Source organism: Microcaecilia unicolor, chromosome 3 (assembly GCF_901765095.1).
Source record: "Microcaecilia unicolor chromosome 3, aMicUni1.1, whole genome shotgun sequence".
Taxonomy (NCBI): domain Eukaryota; kingdom Metazoa; phylum Chordata; class Amphibia; order Gymnophiona; family Siphonopidae; genus Microcaecilia; species Microcaecilia unicolor.
The window spans coordinates 388,880,320-388,898,058 of NC_044033.1; the positions used below are offsets into that span (position 1 = coordinate 388,880,320).

At 44.7% G+C, this 17,739-nt stretch overlaps 1 protein-coding gene across 1 annotated transcript in view; it reads right to left on the bottom strand.

Moving 5' to 3' along the window:
• Window positions 1-2,372: 2,372 nt before the first annotated feature.
• CENPO (centromere protein O) overlaps window positions 2,373-17,739 on the bottom strand; it is a 50,122-nt gene continuing 34,755 nt past the window's right edge. Inside the window, exons 6-7 of the mRNA XM_030198683.1 lie at window positions 15,527-15,698; window positions 2,373-2,756 (exon numbers count right to left, since the gene is read on the bottom strand). Coding sequence (XP_030054543.1) covers window positions 2,602-2,756; window positions 15,527-15,698 — 327 coding nt within the window. The 3' untranslated portion in view covers window positions 2,373-2,601. The remainder of the gene's footprint in view (window positions 2,757-15,526; window positions 15,699-17,739) is intronic.

Genomic DNA, 17,739 nt, shown 5'->3' on the forward strand with positions numbered 1-17,739 from the left:
GCGACAGCATAAGGTAGTGCTCGCCTGTCCAGCTTGGAAGACAGCATCCTTTCAAAGAGCAGGAAGAAAAGAAATAAAAGGAGGTACTCAAAAGAAAGAAGGGACAGAATGCCTGAGACAGCTTGGGAGAGAGGGGAATATTATGGTGTTCCCTGTAATCTTCTATAGGACTCTGCTAGCTTGAGAATATATTAATGAATATTCCTGTACCTATGGACTAAGATAAGCATGCACATATACATGCAAATGCAAACAAAGAAATGCTTGGCATGGTGCTTAAAACAGCATGATAAAAACAAAGAGCAGCCATACTGGGTCAGACCAATGATCCTCTAGCCCAGTATCATGTTTCCAACAGTGGCCAATCCAGGTCACAAGCACCTGGCAGAAACCCAAATTGTGGCAACATTCCATGATACCAATCCCAGGGCAAACTTCCCCATGTCTGTTATAAAGATACTCCAACAACATACAAAGCTTGCATTAGTAAATATTCTTGTCATAGTATTTTTTTTTATTCTGACAGACTGCCTGTCTATATAAGCCATAGTTTTTAGATAGGCTTCTGAACAAAAATTTAATTACTGGTTCTATCATTTTTAATGCACTAAAAATGAAATAGTCTTTGTATAATTGCTTAGTGATTTAGATCATGATTTAACACTAAATTCACTCTGGGGTAAGTTCAAGAATATCAAAGAATACTTTTTCACCATCTTCTCCATTCTATGGAGAAGTAAGGAAAGCATGCAGAGGCATGGACTTTATAAATACTTTCCAACAAGTTTGGAGAAGGGATATTTGTCTACATGGGAAGAAGTATGCAGTGAGGTGCTGAGTCTCTGGTTTTCTTGGCAGAGTGTGTGTGTATATACATACAGGTATGGCAGTGGTTCCCAAACCAGGTTTTCAGGATATCCACAATGAATATTCATCAAACACATTTGAATGCGCCTCTTCCACTGCATGAAAATCTCTCTCATCAACAGTCATTGCAGATATCATGAAAACCTGAGGTTTGGGAACCACTGAGATAGGAGATTTGGCTAGAGCAGGTATATGACCTGAAAAGCTGCATTAGTTATATTCCCTGTCTGTGTACATATACGGAGTACTGGGGGGAAGGGGGGCCAGGGAGAGCTTTAGATACATGTGAGCACGTAAAATTGCATGGACTGTGTGTTGCACATGTGTCTGGGGAGATGATGTGAACTGAGAAGTGAAATCAGCTGTTTTCTCTCATCTCTGTAGAAGGGTGATGTGCGTAGTAATGTATGTGGGTTATGTGTGTGGCAGAGGTCGTACGATCCTTTGACAGCTGCTTCAGTTATTTTCTTTCTGCTGCTTGTGTTGCATTAGGTCTCCCCTCCCTGAACCCCCTCCCCCAAGAAAAAACCCCCATCACACTCAAAATGTGTTTCTGTTGGGGAGAAGGCAGGGTAGTGAAAGAGAATCAACATCAGTAGCTGCATAAAAGCTTTCGTTGCCATATGTTTCCCAGTGCCCTTGGTACAACAAACAAAACCCAAAGGTCAAAGTAGAAAACACCCTACGTATAATCCAACGGAAATCCAAGAAGTAGGGGTGGGACAAAACATCTTCACAGCCAGAGGTCGATATTGACCTCTGGCTGTGAAGATTTTTTGGTCTACCCCTACTTCTTGGATTTCCCAGTGCCCTTGGACATCAGCAAGCATCCCCTTCTCTCAAAACGGTGATACCTTTAGTACTAGCTGGCACGACAAAGCATTTTAACACTTGTAGAGCATCATTTCAAAGCAGTGCCACTTTAAGAATTTAGAAGCTACTCTACAATGCAGCCTGAACTTCTGGCTAAAATACAAAATTGGGAAAATAAAGTCAGCTAGCAAAGCTAGGCTGCTTACTCTACTCATTTTTGCTAGCCATCCATAAGGCACATTCTTCTGGTGGATAACGTGGCAAAAGCTACAGATGCACAGACATGCCCAAGCACAACTTGAGATCCTGGACAGAAGCCAGGGCAGGAAAGGGGAAGTGAAGGAAGCGAAGAAGGGAAGAAGACTAACAGAATGTAGGAGAGCTGTGAATCAAAAGAAAATTTTTAGAGATAGAGTGATCAAGGATAGTGGTCATAAATTTGTCATCAGTAAAACTACTGGACTGCTATGAATATAATTTGTGGACCTGATCATCTTATACAAATCTAAAGCTTTTAAAAACAAGTTTAATAAAAAAATCGATTAGAGTCAGAAATACCAAGTCTATAAATGGGCTCAGTTCAATACTTTACCATATCTGGTATCAACCCTGCCTTGCGCATAAATGAACTGTACCAATTTAAAAAAAAAAAAAAAAAAGCTACTAGCCTCAACTTCACCTAGATCAACTATCAAGAGGATATTTATTCAGAGAAAAAAAATAGAGATTCCTTATAAACAGTACTTACAAGAAAATACCACCCTTAGTATGTAAGATCAGGATTAGACAACTTTCACTGTAAAACAGAAATGGATCCACAATGAAAGGCAGTCCTGCAGCCTGGAATGATACTGCTTCTTATCCTAGCACTTGTGACAATACAGCAACCAGAGTAAACCATATTCACTGAACAGCTTCTTTTCAGATTGTAGAGACATGGTTTGATAAAGAAGTTCCTGTTTGAGATAGATTTTCTCCTTCAACTTGGAAGGACCCAAACACCTCGTGAAGAGGTTTTTGCCGGAACAGAGCAGAATGAGATGAGATCAAGTTTTCCAGAGAGGGCGAAGTGGCCTCTACAGCAGAAAAATAAATTCAATACAGAAACAGATAGTGAGTTTAGATAGTGAGTACAAACCCTAAGATACAGTAGAGCAGAAAGGCTAACTTAAGTCTGTGTAAATAATAGAATTGCAAACCCTGACTAGAATACAGAGCATATGAATGTCATTCTATAAAAATATTATAAAACAATGTACACAGTGACATGTTACTTGCACATCCAAAAATTTTAGTTTCTTGACTGTACATAGAGGGGAATTCACACATCCAGGCCAGGATGTGGAGAATTCTCATAGTATTTTACAAGAGGCTCAGTCACACACAAAGGGAGAAATCATTTCAGAAAGCTGCACATGGGGAACCCCCCTCTCTACACATACACAAAGCTGCTTGTGTGTATATATATATATATATATATATATATATATATATATATATATATACATATACACACACAAGCAGCTTTCTAAGCTTTCAAAATCATTGCTCTTGCTGTAGAGGGCCCTCATCCCTGCACAGGCATCCCCATCCCACAAGGCTTCTAAATCCCCTTCGCCAAACCAGCACACTCTCCACCCAAGCCTCTCCCGAACAATGCATTCTTAAGTCTTTTTTTTTTTTTTTGGGGGGGGGGGGGGGGGGTACCTGGTGTCTAGTAGAATGGGAGCAATGCAGTGATACCTCATGATTATCACTATAGGTCTTGGCAGTCATTTCTGACCCCCAGATGGTCGTAAGCAGGAGCAAGTGGGCATTGCTTCCTCTCCACTAGAAAAGAGGGACCCAGAGTAAAAATAAGGGTGGGGGATTGGTGGGGGCTCATGGCCCCGGGGGGGGGGGGAGGGGGTCCAGATCTCAACATTAACAGCTGCTCCATACAGCAGGCACTTATATATACCATTTCACATAACAAATCCACATCTACTGCAGTCTTGCCCAGAAAACTCTTGTCTCCTCATCCTACCCATGCTCCCTTTACATGTAAATGTAGTAAACGTTCCCAAATGTAAATGTAGAGGCCAACCAAGTTTGGGTTTTGGCTTAAACGCTGAAACCAGCTCAAAATTCCAAATTCAGACAGGCTTCAGGTTCGGCTGAAAATGCTAGGTCGTGTATGCCTGCCTGCCTGCATTTTCAGCAGGAACTGAATTACCACCCCCCAACCACCACCACCATGAAAAAAACCACCACCCACTATTAGCCCGCTGCTCTCTCACCAACCCTAGACCCTGTCTGAGCCTTCAACATCCCCAAAAGAGCTTTTCATGAGGTTTCTTCAGGAAAATCTTGGTCCACCTGAGGGGGCTAATTCCTCCTTTCTTCCATATAAGCAGAGTGGGAAAATCAAGGGGTAGGAGAACCCTGGGAAGGTTTTTTTGGAAACTGCTATGGGGGATATACAAGATAGAGCAACTTTACTGGTACCTTTTGTGTTTGAGTCTCAAAGATTCTATTCTGAGATTCTATTTCTGTAAGCAACATAGGGCATTTTTGTGTCAGCGTGTTTGGCTTTTTTCCTGCATCTTTAAACAGACTTGAGCAAAGCAAAAAATTGTTTCTTGATTTGAGATCAGGAGGTACTGTCCATGAGTGGGCAATGTTTTCTACATTTTCCTGTTAAATGTATAATCAGAGTTACACCTTATGGGACCCAAAACATTTAATATTATTTCTAGATTCAAAAAAAGAGACTCTTTCATAGCAACCTGTCATCTAGCTATGTCATCTTTTTTTTTTTTTTTTTTTTTCTTTTTTTTTTTTTAACCATATTTTATTAAAGATTTTATGGAAATTTTACATCAATGTGGAAACATCACTGATCGAACAGACACATACGGAATAACTTACTATTAGAAAACATCCCACAACCAACTTTATCAACACAATATAATTCCTTCTTTACTATTATTCCATCATTCCCTCCCTCCCCTCCTCGCCCCCATTACTATCCCCTCCCCCCCGGAGCCAGATTTTCTCACGTTTCTCCTCGTATGGGCCCCATGTTTTCTGAAACATCCCTAGCAAACCCTTCCTCATCGCAGTCAGTTTTGCCATTTGGTATATATATTCTACTTTATATCCCACTCTTTGCAAGGGTGGAGTTTCCCGTGTCTTCCAAGCCCTTGCCAGCTGCATTTTGGCCGCAGCAAATATCTGAACAATAAGCTTATGTTCTTGTACTCTAGTTTTTTGTGGGCGGGCATGCAATAGGCAGTATTCTATCTGGCGTGTATAGCCCCCTGTGCCCAGTTCATTAACTATAGCTATAATTTGTTCCCAAAAGGCACATACCTTGGGACACTCCCACCAGATGTGTAAAAAGGATCCCTGCCCCCCACATTCGCGCCAGCAGTCCTTAGATATCTTTGGATAGATCTTGTGGAGGCGTAGGGGCGTATAGTACCACCAAAACAATATCTTGTACCCACTTTCAATCATCGGCTGAGTGATTGATGAGCGCACCAGGAACCTGAAGCTATTAGCCCACCAGCCTGTAGGGAAATTCTTTTGTAACGTTTTCTCCCATCTGTCTGTATAAAAGTCAATCGGGGAGCCCATGAGCAAAAGAGCCTTATAGAGTCTAGTTATACATCCCTTCCCTCCTCCTACCCTTATCGCCCGCTCTAAGCCCGTCTCCGCCAGCTCCAGCTCATCCCTTGCTTTCCTCTGAATATAGTCTCTCACACAGTGATAGTACACGAGGTCCCTGGGGGATAAGTCATATTCCTCCTTCACTATCTCAAAATCTTTTACCGCATTCTCATCCCATAACTGACCCAACCTATATAGCCCTTTGCGGGCCCACATTTGATAGGTCTTTTCCTCCGTCCCCAAAGAAAAACCCGGGGCATCACTTATAGCCGTTTGTAAGAAATATTGCCTCTCTGGGAACACTCTATTTCTAACTTGTAGCCACGTGTTAAGCAGATGAGCTAGTCCTACCGGCACCTTGCGAAGAGCTGTCAGGATCTGTTGTTTCGGTCCCCATAACACATTGCCTAAATATTTAGTGCCCATCCATGCCCTTTCCCAGTGGAGCCATTTCTTGTTATTACTGGGCTGCCATTCAGCCAAAATTTTTAATTGGGCTGCTTGATAGTATAGGAAAAAATCAGGGACACCCATCCCTCCTAATGCTGGGGGGTGGTGCATTGCTCTCCTACGGATTCTTGGTGGTTTCTTTTTCCAGATGTAGGCAAATACTTTTCTATGCAGTTGCTGGAAAAAGGAACGCGGAATAGGCACCGGTAAGGCCATGAACATGTATAATAACTTGGGTAGTATAATCATTTTTATTGCATTAATTCGACCCGACCATGACACTGTCCTGGCTTCCCATCTATCTAGTTCCAGAAATAGTTCTTTACTTTTTTGGGGGTAGTTTGCCTGATATAGCTGATCTATTTTTGCTGTTATCTGCACTCCCAGATATCTAATAGAGTTTTGTGCCCATACAAATGGGTAACGCTGTTGTATCTCTCTCATATCATCCTGGTCTACTGACAGGTTTAGAATCTCAGATTTTGTCATATTTATCTTGAATCCTGACATCCTCCCATATTGTTCAAATATCTCCATCACCTTCTGCAATGACAGCACCGGGTTCGAAACTGTCAATAAGATATCGTCTGCGAAAAGCATTATTTTCTGCTCACGGGAACCCCGAACCACCCCTCTAATATCAACCTGTTCTCTAATTTTCCTGGCCAGTGGTTCTATCGACAATGCAAACAGCAAGGGAGACAGAGCACACCCCTGTCTCGTGCCTCTATACAATTGGACCGGCTCGGTTAACCCCCCATTGATCTTAAGTAGGGCTAGAGGTTTATCATATATAAGATTTATCCACTTGTCAAATCTCTCACCCATGCCCATCCTCCCTATCAAAGACTGCAGGAAGGCCCAGTCCACCCGGTCAAAGGCCTTCTCTGCGTCTATCGACAGCAGCAGGGCTGGGCTCCCCTCCTCCTCAATCTGTTGGATCACATGCATCAGGGTTCTTATATTGTCACTGCCTTGACGTCCCTCAATAAACCCCGCTTGATCCTGATGGACCACACGAGGCATTATCCCTCCCAATCGATTGGCCAAAATTTTAGTAAAGATTTTGTAGTCATTATTTAGCAGGGATATGGGTCGGTACGACGCGCACTTCTGCGGGTCCTTCCCTGGCTTCAAGATCAGTACTACCTCTGCCACTCTCCAAGAGTATGGCAGTGAATGTTCCTCGTCGAAGGACCCAATCGCCCGCAGTAGCAGGGGGGCAAGCCATTTCTTAAACATCTTATAGAATCTGATTGGGAAGCCATCTGGGCCTGGAGCCTTATGTGTAGGCATCCCTGTTATCGCCTCTTCCACTTCTTCTATTGTTATTTGCGCTGAAATGTCATCCCGGTCCTTCTCTGAAACCCCCTGTAAGCCCAGGTCCTTTATATACTCTTCCTGCTCTTCCCTATTTGCAGTTTGCTCCCTCTCATAAAGCTGGCCATAGTATTCCCAAAAAGCGTGTTGTATAGCCCCTGTGGAGGTGCACATCTCTCCACCCTCCGACTTTATAGCAGCTATAGAGTTACGTTGTGCTCGTTTTTGCAGTTTACGGGCCAATAACCTGCTAGCCTTGTTCCCGAACTCAAAGTGCTCCTGCTGCGCTGCTTGTAACTGAGCTGCTATTTCCGCTAGTTGGGTCTCATTTAGTTGTCTACGTATTTGTTGTATCTGTCTCTCTCGCTCATTATCCCTGGGGTCTGCCTTATGTGCCTTTACCAGATTGTCTAGTTGCTGCCGCAGTGTGGCCTCTCCCTGTTTCCTTTCCTTATCTACATGAGATTGCAGCGCAATGATATGCCCTCGCACCACCGCTTTCATACCTTCCCATACACTCACCGGTCGTGCTTCTCCATTGTCATTCAACCGGATGTATTCCTCAATACATTTCTCCACTGCACTTGCATGCTGAGGGTCTAACAAAAGTGCTTCATTCATACGCCAATTCCTGTGGCCCCTCTTCTCTCTTATAAGGCTTAGCTCTATGCTGACCGAGCAGTGATCTGACCAGGAGCAAGGCTCAATCTTAGTCCTATAAATTTTGCCTCGAAAGGTTTCCTCCCCCAACCAGTAATCTATGCGTGAGTACGTTTTATGCTTAGGGGAGAAATATGTATAGTCCCTTTCAGTCCCATGGATTTCCCTCCACATATCCACAAGGCCCTCGCGGGCCATCCATTCATTCATTGCATCTCTATCCCTTTGGGCATAGCCTGCTGTCCCCCCTGAGTTATCTACGCTCGGATTTAAGGTGACATTAAAGTCGCCTCCAATCAATAGAAGGCCCTTTGCTCTCCTCCTAATTACTCCCTCTATTTCTTTTATGAACCCCCCTTGGTCTTCATTGGGAGCGTACACATTCATCAAAGTGTACTGCACATTTAGCATTGAGGCCACCAGAATCAAATACCTTCCCCCGGGGTCCCGTATCACTTCGTTCACACTCCATGGGCACGCACTGGAAAGCGCTATTAGGACCCCTTTGCTTTTGGTTCCTGCAATATTAGATGCATAGTATATTAGGGGATATCGTTTATGTTTGACCAATTTTTCATGCCCGCGCTTCAAGTGCGTCTCCTGGAGGAACACAACATCTGCCTTCAAACGCAGCATTTCTCTAAACATCTGGTTGCGTTTCTGCGGGGAGTTAAGCCCTCTCACATTCAACGTTACACAGTTAAGAGCCATGGCATTTGCTTTTATATTGTTCGTACATCCAGGCTTCCTCTGGCCTTCCCCACGGGGTCTCCCTTCGTTTGATTATATCATATCTGTCTGCTCCTCCCACCCTCCCCCCTCCCCCTTTTCCCTCCCCTCCCCCCACCCCCTCCTCTTCATACATTTTAAGCACCCTTCTTCTTCTAGTTGCTAGGTGCTACCCGTGAAGGAAGTGGCTCCTCCACACCCTATTGTCGTTCTTTTCTAGCATTGATACATAACTTCAACTATATACATGTAAAATCAATACTTTAAGCATCTCAATCCCTCCCCCCCCACATCTCTATATACCCCTCTTTTTGATACCACTCAATCATCTTTTCAGTCCTCTCAGCACGCCATGGGGGCTGTATTCTCCAATCGCTAAGATTGCTTGCTCCAGCCCCGGGAATCTCAAGTCAAACGGTTTGCTGATTGTTGTCTCTGCAGCCTGTTGCGTCCTGCTCGCTGCCATTTTGGCTGGGTGGCCCTCCCTCCCGAGTGGCCTCTTTTTCCTCCTGCACTTGGTGGGAACTCGGCCAGCCCCTCTGGGAACAGTTGCTGTGCCTCTGCTCTCGTTCGAATCTGCTGCATTTTGCCTTCTTTATAAAACACCAGTGCGAAAGGATGTCTCCATTTATAGCGTATGTCCATCTCTCGTAGCTTCGCTGTGACCGGTTTCAATTCAGCTCTCCGCTTTAATGTCGCCGCTGCCAGATCTTGATATACCTCTATGCGGTGGGTGTCCCATTTAAACTCTGTGCTTTTGCGAGCTGCTTGTAACACTTTCTCCTTCATCCCATATTCTCGAAAGCACACGATGATATCTTTGGGCAGATTCTGTCTTGTCGGGCCCAGCGCCCTGTGTGCCCTTTCCAGTTTGATGTCCTCTGGGCTCACCTCGGTTCCATCCGTCAATAGTAGCGCACTAGCCACTTTTTGTATCACATTCTCAGCCTCACGGTAGGCAGGAGTCTCTGGTAGGCCTCGAAAACGGAGGTTGCAGCGCCTGCTCCTGTTTTCTAAGTCCTCAAGCTTGTCATTAATTTGTTGTTGCCCCAAACTAATATCAGAGATTTGCAATTCAACTGCTGTCAGAGCCTCCGTATGGTCTTCCATTCGCGTTTCTACTTCTTCTACTCTTTGGCCAATCTCCGCGATTTCTCCTCGCAAGCTGGCCCCCAGGTTCGTGAGTTCCTCCCGAACCACCTTCAGATCAGATCTTATTTCCTGCAGCCAGTCCCGTAACTCGGGTAGGATTTCTCCCAACCTATCTGTTTGTTCTTGAGAGGTGAATAGTTCTGGCGCCGTGTCTTGTGTGCACGCGGTCAGTGCCGGCTGTTCCGCCATTTTTTTTTTCTGCGTCGCACTGCCTTCAAACGCGAATTGCGTAAGATTTACCGCTCCTCCGTTCGCCTGCATCCTGAATTTTTCCTTACCACTATCTGGGTATCTCTGATAACTCTGTTGGCTATCAATTCGCCACCGTGGGGGAGAAGGAGATTGCTTTCTAGCCGCGGGTGCCTTGGAGCTCAGCGTTTAAGCAGCCATTCGCTTCGCTGACGTCACTTCCTCCTAGCTATGTCATCTTTTGAGATACATAGAGGGGCATAATTGAAAGGGAAACCCAAGTTTTCCTGAGGACGTTCTCGCAGGACGTCCCAGCGAAGGGGCAGGAAAATCCGTATTATTGAAACAAGATGGGCGTCCATCTTTCGTTTCGATAATATAGTCAGGGATGCCCAAATCGCAAAATTTAGGTCAACCTTAGAGATGGTCGTCCTCATTTTCGTCGATAATGGAAACCGAGGACACCCATCTCAGAAACGACCAAATCCAAGCCATTTGGTCATGGGAGGAGCCAGCATTCGTAGTGCACTTGTCCTCCTGACATGCCAAGACACCAACCGGGCACCCTAGGGGGCACTGCAGTGGACTTCAGAAATTGCTCCCAGGTGCATAGCTTCCTTACCTTATGTGCTGAGCCCCCCAAACCCACTCCCCACAACTCTACACCACTACCATAGCCCTAAGGGGTGAAGTGGGGCACCTACATGTGGGTACAGTGGGTTTCTAGTGGGTTTTGAAGGGCTCACATTTACCACCACAAGTGTAACAGGTGGGGGGGGGGGGGGGGGGCCTGGGTCCACCTGCCTGAAGTGCACTGCACCCACTAAAACTGCTCCAGGGACCTGCATACTGCTGGCATGGAGCTGGGTATGATATTTGAGGCTGGCACTGGCAAAGAGGCTGGAAAAAATATTAAAAGTTTTTTTTTTTAGGTTGGGAGGGGGTTGGTGACCACTGGGGGAGTAAGGGGAGATCATCCCCGATACCCTCCGGTGGTCATCTGGTCATTTAGGGCACATTTTTGTGGCTTGGTCGTAAGAAAAAAAGGACCAGGTAAAGTTGTCCAAGTGTTCGTCAGGGACGCCCTTCTTTTTTCCATTATTGGTCGAGGACGCCCATGTGTTAGGCACGCCCCAGTCCTGTTTTCGCTACTCCTCCGACACCCCCACGTGAACTTTGGTCATCCCCACGATGGAAAGCAGTTGAGGACGCCCAAAATCTGCTTTCGATTATGCTGATTTGGGTGACCCTGTGAGAAGGACGCCCATCTTGCGATTTGTGTTGAAAGATGGGCGCCCTTCTCTTTCGAAAATAACCCTAATCGCAATCATCTCATTAATAGTGTTCTGACATTCTAACTCCTATTCTTGAGGGCTTGATTATATACAGTAGAAATGTATTTATAATTTTTGCATAACTGAATATTGCATCAAAACTTGTGCATGTGCTCTATAAGATGCAGACAGGCAGGACCTACATATACTGTAAGAAAGATAAGCACTAGATGCAGTGGGGCATCCAGTGTGACACATGCCATCACATGTGCACACATGGATGTATATGATTTATGCGTTGATGTCAGACATGAGGACACAACAAAAATGGCTGCCACTGTGAGGCTACCAAATTTCAGGGCATCAGACACCTTCCTCCTGGCCAGACTGTTCCTGGAAAAGTAACAAATTGTTCCCTGTGCCTGGCAAGAGGAGAGACTGGAAGAGACTGCAGAGGCATTTTATGTTTAAATCTTTTTATTCAAAACAATATCTTCAATTACAGCTACAATTCGCAATTCTAATTAGAAAACTTAACATGTCTTCAATTCAACGCTTTCCAACATATAAATTCACGAAAACAGATTTCAAACGTTTCCCCCCCCTCTTTTCCTAACATTAGGGGCAATGAATCAAAAAGGCATGGCACATTTCAACAGGATTGTCTAGAGGCATTAACTATTGAGGAGACTGCTCCTAGCCGCTGGCTGTAGCGTGTCCCAAAAGCGACTCCACACCGCTTGCAAATGTCTGCCCTCTGGCAAAGGGGAGCGGGAGCGGAGCTGCCTGTGAGAAGAATGAATGGCAGCGCTGACGGCGACCGGTACGGGTGAAGATAAGGCTGCTGCAGGGAGGAACCGAGGCAGCGCCGGCGGGGAAGACACAATTAAGCCCCTCCAGCTCGCCGGTGCGACTTCCTTCAAGAAGACTCGTTTGGGGGGGGGGGCAATGCCCCCCCTCGCCCCCCCAATCTACGCCCATGGTCAAAAGAATCAAAAAGGTGGACTGTCTATGGACTTTAGTCCGCTCTGATAGAAGGCTCAGGCTTGCTTGCAGTTTAAGGTATAAAGTATGCTTTTGGGGAAATATTTAGCAGAACAAGTGACTGGTTAATAAGGAACTCCAAAACTACCTTAGGAAGAAACTTAGGGTGCTTACAAAGAACTACTCTATTATGATGACAATTAGTGTAAGGTGGATCAGCTACCAGGGCCTGAAGCTCACTGACTCCACAAGCTGAAGTGACCACCACCAAAAACACAATTTTCCAGGTCAGATGCTTCAGATGACAGGAGTCGAGTGGCTCAAAAGGAGTTTTCATCAGCTGGGTAAGGACAACGCTGAGATCTCAGAATATGGTGGGAGGTTTGACGGGGGACTGTGTCAACATCAAACCTCTCATAAAATGATCAACTAGAGACTGTACAGAGATGGGCTTACCTCCTACGTGGAGATCGTAATCACTAATTGCACTGAGATGGACCCTTTCAGAGTTGGTTTTCAAACCAGACTCAGAAAGGTGCAGGAGGCATTCAAGCAGTTTTTGTGTAGGACAAGTAAGAGGATCTAGGGTCTTGCACTCACACCAGACAGCAAACCTTTTCCATTTAAAAGAATAACACTTCTTAGTGGAGTCTCTCCTGAAAGTGGAGTGGAGGAGTGGCCTAGTGGTTAGGGTGGTGGACTTTGGTCCTGGGGAACTGAGTTTGATTCCCACTTCAGGCACAGGCAGCTCCTTGTGACTCTGGGCAAGTCACTTAACCCCTTTTTTTCAGCATTTTTGCAATTTGCCGATAACTCTTAGGAGAGGAGTATTTAGATGCTCGTTTTTAAAAAAAATATATATATCTCATATATATTATTTTTGAAGAGAGGAGACCAGAGATTTGTTTCCTGTTATTTCCCTTGGAACAAACATTCTAAACTACATCATTCAAGGTTATAAAGACCCCTGAAGCAGGCCATTGTGCCGAAACACGGCCGTGTCGGGTCGCTGTTATGCACATGTAATTTTTTAAGTGAATTTTTTAAGTGAATAAATATAAAACAGTTGGTATCCTCATCCATTCTCCTCACTTTTTTGTTTCATCTTCACGGTGTCGTGAGGATTTTTTACCTCCTTTTTTACCTCCTTTTTTGCCTTCGCCAAGTCACTTAACCCTCCATTGCCCCATGTAAGCCGCATTGAGCCTGCCATGAGTGGGAAAGCGCGGGGTACAAATGTAAAAAAAAAAAAAGCAAGCAAGATTCTAGAGACACTCTCAGACAGATTCAAGGACTGAAACTCTATGCCCGCAACATCCAGGCTGTGAGGGCCACAGACAGGAGGTTGGGGTGCAGAAGAGAATCCCTCGTTCTGCGTGATTAGGGTCGGAAAACACTCCAGTCTCCAGGGTTCTCTCTAGAAGAGGAGGAAACCAGAACTGCCTCAGCCAATAAGGGGGCAATTAGGATAATAGTTTCCCGGTCTTGCTTGGAGTTCAGCAAAAACTTCTTTATGAGAGGTACTGGAGGATACACATACAGAAGACCTGACCCATAATATAGGAGAAAGACATCTGACACTAGCCTGCTGTGTGACCTAAGCCTGGAACAGAACTGAGGGACTCTGTTGTTGAGATGAGTAGCAAAATGATCGACCGAGAGGGTGCTCCACTCTTGGAAGATATTGCGGGCTACTTCCATATTGAGAGACCACTCATGAGGTTGCACTACCCTGCTCAGTATGTCCGCCAGGCTGTTGCCCTTTTTTTTTTTTTTGAAACTGTTTAATCAGAAAGTGGTTATAACACTGCCACCCAACAATCCAAAAACGAGCATATAGCAAACCTAGTACAAAATACAAAACAGTAACAAGAACAAAATACAAAATCTGGAGTACAGAGTGCAAAAAAACGTGACAGAACCACAACCCACCTCCATTTTTCAATTGCTCCCCTCACCTTCCTCCTCCCACTCACTATCCCCCCCTCTCCCCTGTGTCAAGTGACTGAACTTTTTCCAAAGGTTACAATAAGCATTCAAGTGCCCCCGGCTCTTGTGCAAGTTCCACAAACATACCAAAGATACCATTTTATTGCCAGAAACACCACCACTTGAAGAAATTTACATTGGTAATTCCACATCCTTTGCCCCCCCCAAATCTTCAATCCAAGGAGAAGAGAATTTATAAGTCCACTCACATCCCACACCAATCACATTTTCCAAGGTATTCATCACCCTCATCCAAAATAGACCAAGTGTGAGGCATTCAAGGAAGTGATGAACCAAGATCCCCCGACATGAGCCACACTTATCACATGTATCATCTTCCCATACTCCCAAAGCTTTCCCCTTACATTTTGTGACATAAGCATTATGTAATATCTTATACTGGATTTCATGCATGCCTGTGTTAGGCATAACTTGAACGACACAGACGAAATAGACAATTCCAGCATTGTGACCTCATCTCCAACAGAGAGCTACAGAATGCAGCCAAACTAGAAAAAAAAACAAAGAAGGCCTCCGCTCTTCGCCTAAGCTATACCAAACCATTAGTTTGTTATTACAAGGAAGCATATCTAACATAGTGGTCTTTAAAGAGAGGATATATAATGGCAAAGCTGGAAATATGCGAAGAAGCTCATATTGGGGAGCTTCCAGTGATGTTCATAGTTTGAAAGGAAGGGATGGACCCAGATCCCATAGACACTACCTGCCCTACATACCTACAACCTGCCTGAGCCCATACCTGAAAGGGGGAACCAGCCTGGCCTGTAGGGAAGTCAGGATTATTACGCATTTCTAAAAAAGGTGAGGGGCCTCAGCCCCTCCCAATCTGGTCCTCCACCACTCCCAGGCTATTTTCAGAGGTCGAAGAAGAGGAGTGAGCTGCATTCTCTGTCCCCTCGACTGAAGGACACTGAAGACAGAGTAGGGAGATGCATATAACGCCCAAACATACGCTGGAGCAAACTTATAAACCCCTGTATGAATTTTGTAAAGGCACCGAAGCATCAACACCACATTATAAAGCCAAAGATCAGGCAAATTCATTCCCCCCTCACTCTGGCTCATGCAAGTTTGTTATAGTCTATCCACGCCCATCAGGCTCTCCCTATAAAGGAAGACACTATGCTCCTATAAAGTGCCTCATCCCTACCAGAGACCCAAAGTGGCAACATTTGGAAAGGATGCAGCAATTTGGGCAGGGGAACCATTTTAACCAAAGCCACATGTTACTCTTAAGTCGACCTCCCTGACTGGTAGGAATAGTATTCTATAAATTATTAAATTAGACTATACGCTACTGTCTAAAAATCACATTTGAGGCCTCTAGACTCAAACTTTGACTTAATATATGCTTCCTATCTCATATCTGTAAGCTACTGTATCTAGAATCATCATGCAATTAAATCACACATACACTTTCTTACCTTCACAACTGATAATAGCTTCTGTTGGAAGAGAGCAGGTGATGTCACCGTAAACCAGTTTTACCTTGAAACAAACCATGTGATTTTCCCATTCCACACTGTATGCAAAAGATAGCAGGTCACACAAGGAATTTCTGTGCAAGGTCCCAGAAAGCAGAGTGGCAGAACTGCCCTATCAGACCAACACAAAAGGACAGATGTATTATAAAGGGACCCACTTTGGAAAGATGACCATAACAGTGAAAATTTAGTACAAAAGAAAACACTATGAACCTCAATGGGTTTTGTTTTTTTCTTATTTATTTATTTATTGCATTTGTATCCCACATTTTCCCACCTATTTGCAGGCTCAATGTGGCTTACATAGTTTTGTTAACATTGTCATTTCAGGATATCAGGTACAATTAGTAATGTGTAGCGATTAAGTAAGGGAAGAAAGAAGAAGGAAGGAAGGGAGTGGTTAGGGTAGTTATAGAAGGTGAGGGTTCATAATTAAGTGGGTTGGTGAGGTGGCTCAGTTAGGCTATAGGTTCTCATTGTAGGCCCTATTAGGGAAGAAAGCTAAACATAGCATCTCAGAACGGCAACAAGCAGATCTCCAGTAAACCAAAGAGGGACCATGGAATTGTTTTACTCAAGAGCTCTAAAAGCCAACCCAAGTTGCAGTGGTCATTATAGAACTCTAGGTGCCTAGGGAATGGCAAAAAAAAAAATTAACAGTTCCCAAATTAAAACTCTTGCTACGATTTTGTTCAGATTAGAACGTCCCTCTGTACAACAATCTGCATGCAACAATTGTCTGATGTAGCTTTCCTACAAGCACAAAATACAGAAATATTCCATAAGAAGAGCAGCTATTTCAGTTCATTCCTTGCAAAGCTTTTGAGGAGACACAGACATTCCAGCAAACTAGCCTTAGGGGCCAATGCATAAAAGTCCCCATAAAGCACTACATGCTAGTGAGGTGGAAATAGCAGGCAATGCTAAAACAAACAAACAAACAAAAAAAAATGCAAATAAGCCGCTCGCAAAAAGAGCAAGCAGTTACTGCACATGCGCAGGGCAGTCAGTCGCTAAGCATGGCTGCTCTGTGCATGCTTGCTCCGCATGTGCTACACACAACTTTCATGCACACATACAAGCTGCGTGTATTTATTTTCATTTGTATCCCGCCTTCATCCAAAGCAGGTAACAAAAGAACATACATACAATTTAATAAAACCAATAGGACACAACAAACAACAATAATCATACAGCAAATTAATATATCAAGACAAGCTACACAAGCTGGGTGTAGCTCTTTTTCCCCCCCCAAAAAACAGCTTTGGAGATGTTGAGCAATGAACCTGTAGATGGCAGAACACAGCCCCCACAAGAGTTCACTGCTGCCGCCCATTTAGCCTGCAGTGTTGGCTGAGTGCTTTACTGCTGCTGTCTCTCATTTAACCTGCAGTGTGTGCTGCTGCCTCCTGGCTTTGGAAAGTCTGATCTAACCAGGCTTTCATTCTGCAGCTATTCACAGCCTCCTCTGCCAGTAGCTTCACACAAAAATCCACACCCTCTCTTCACAGGTGGGTGGAGAAAGAGCAGGAAGCGGAGCAAGGGCAGACTTTTCCAAGCAGCATCTCCATGGCTCCCCAGGTCCGAGGGCTTTCTTTCCCCTGCCCTTCTCCCTGAAGTCCAGTCCCTGTAGCACAGTTGCTGGGAGGAAAAAGAAAGCAGGGGCTTTCTGAACTCATTATGTTGGTGCTCCTGCCCACCTTCTCTGCCTGCCTGTCACTACAGCTGCTCCAGACCTCCTGTAAAATTTCAGGCACTAAAAGTAGGCATTCCTTTCTGTGCATCACTCGGGAACTGCTGTGCATCCTTCAGAATGCACATTTGAATACTGAACAGCTCATTTAAATAAATTTGTTTACAATTCTTGGTGTCTGCTGCCAATAATGGTAAGAACCCGCAGAGCCCCTTTGTGCACTCATTGCTGGATTCCCTGCTCGCTAAACCAGCTGAACCTGTCAAAAACTCATATTGCTGGCCTGGTAAGCTTTATGCATATTCCCTTATTCAACTTTCAGTGATGACAAATAGCATGTGTAAAGCAGGGTTCAAAAGATCAAGGACCCCAGAAATTTCTCCACAGTGCTTGAGACTTTCCTCTCTGCCTAGCTCTTAGCGAGTGTGAGCCATGTGGTGTGGAACTCCTGCACTGGTTC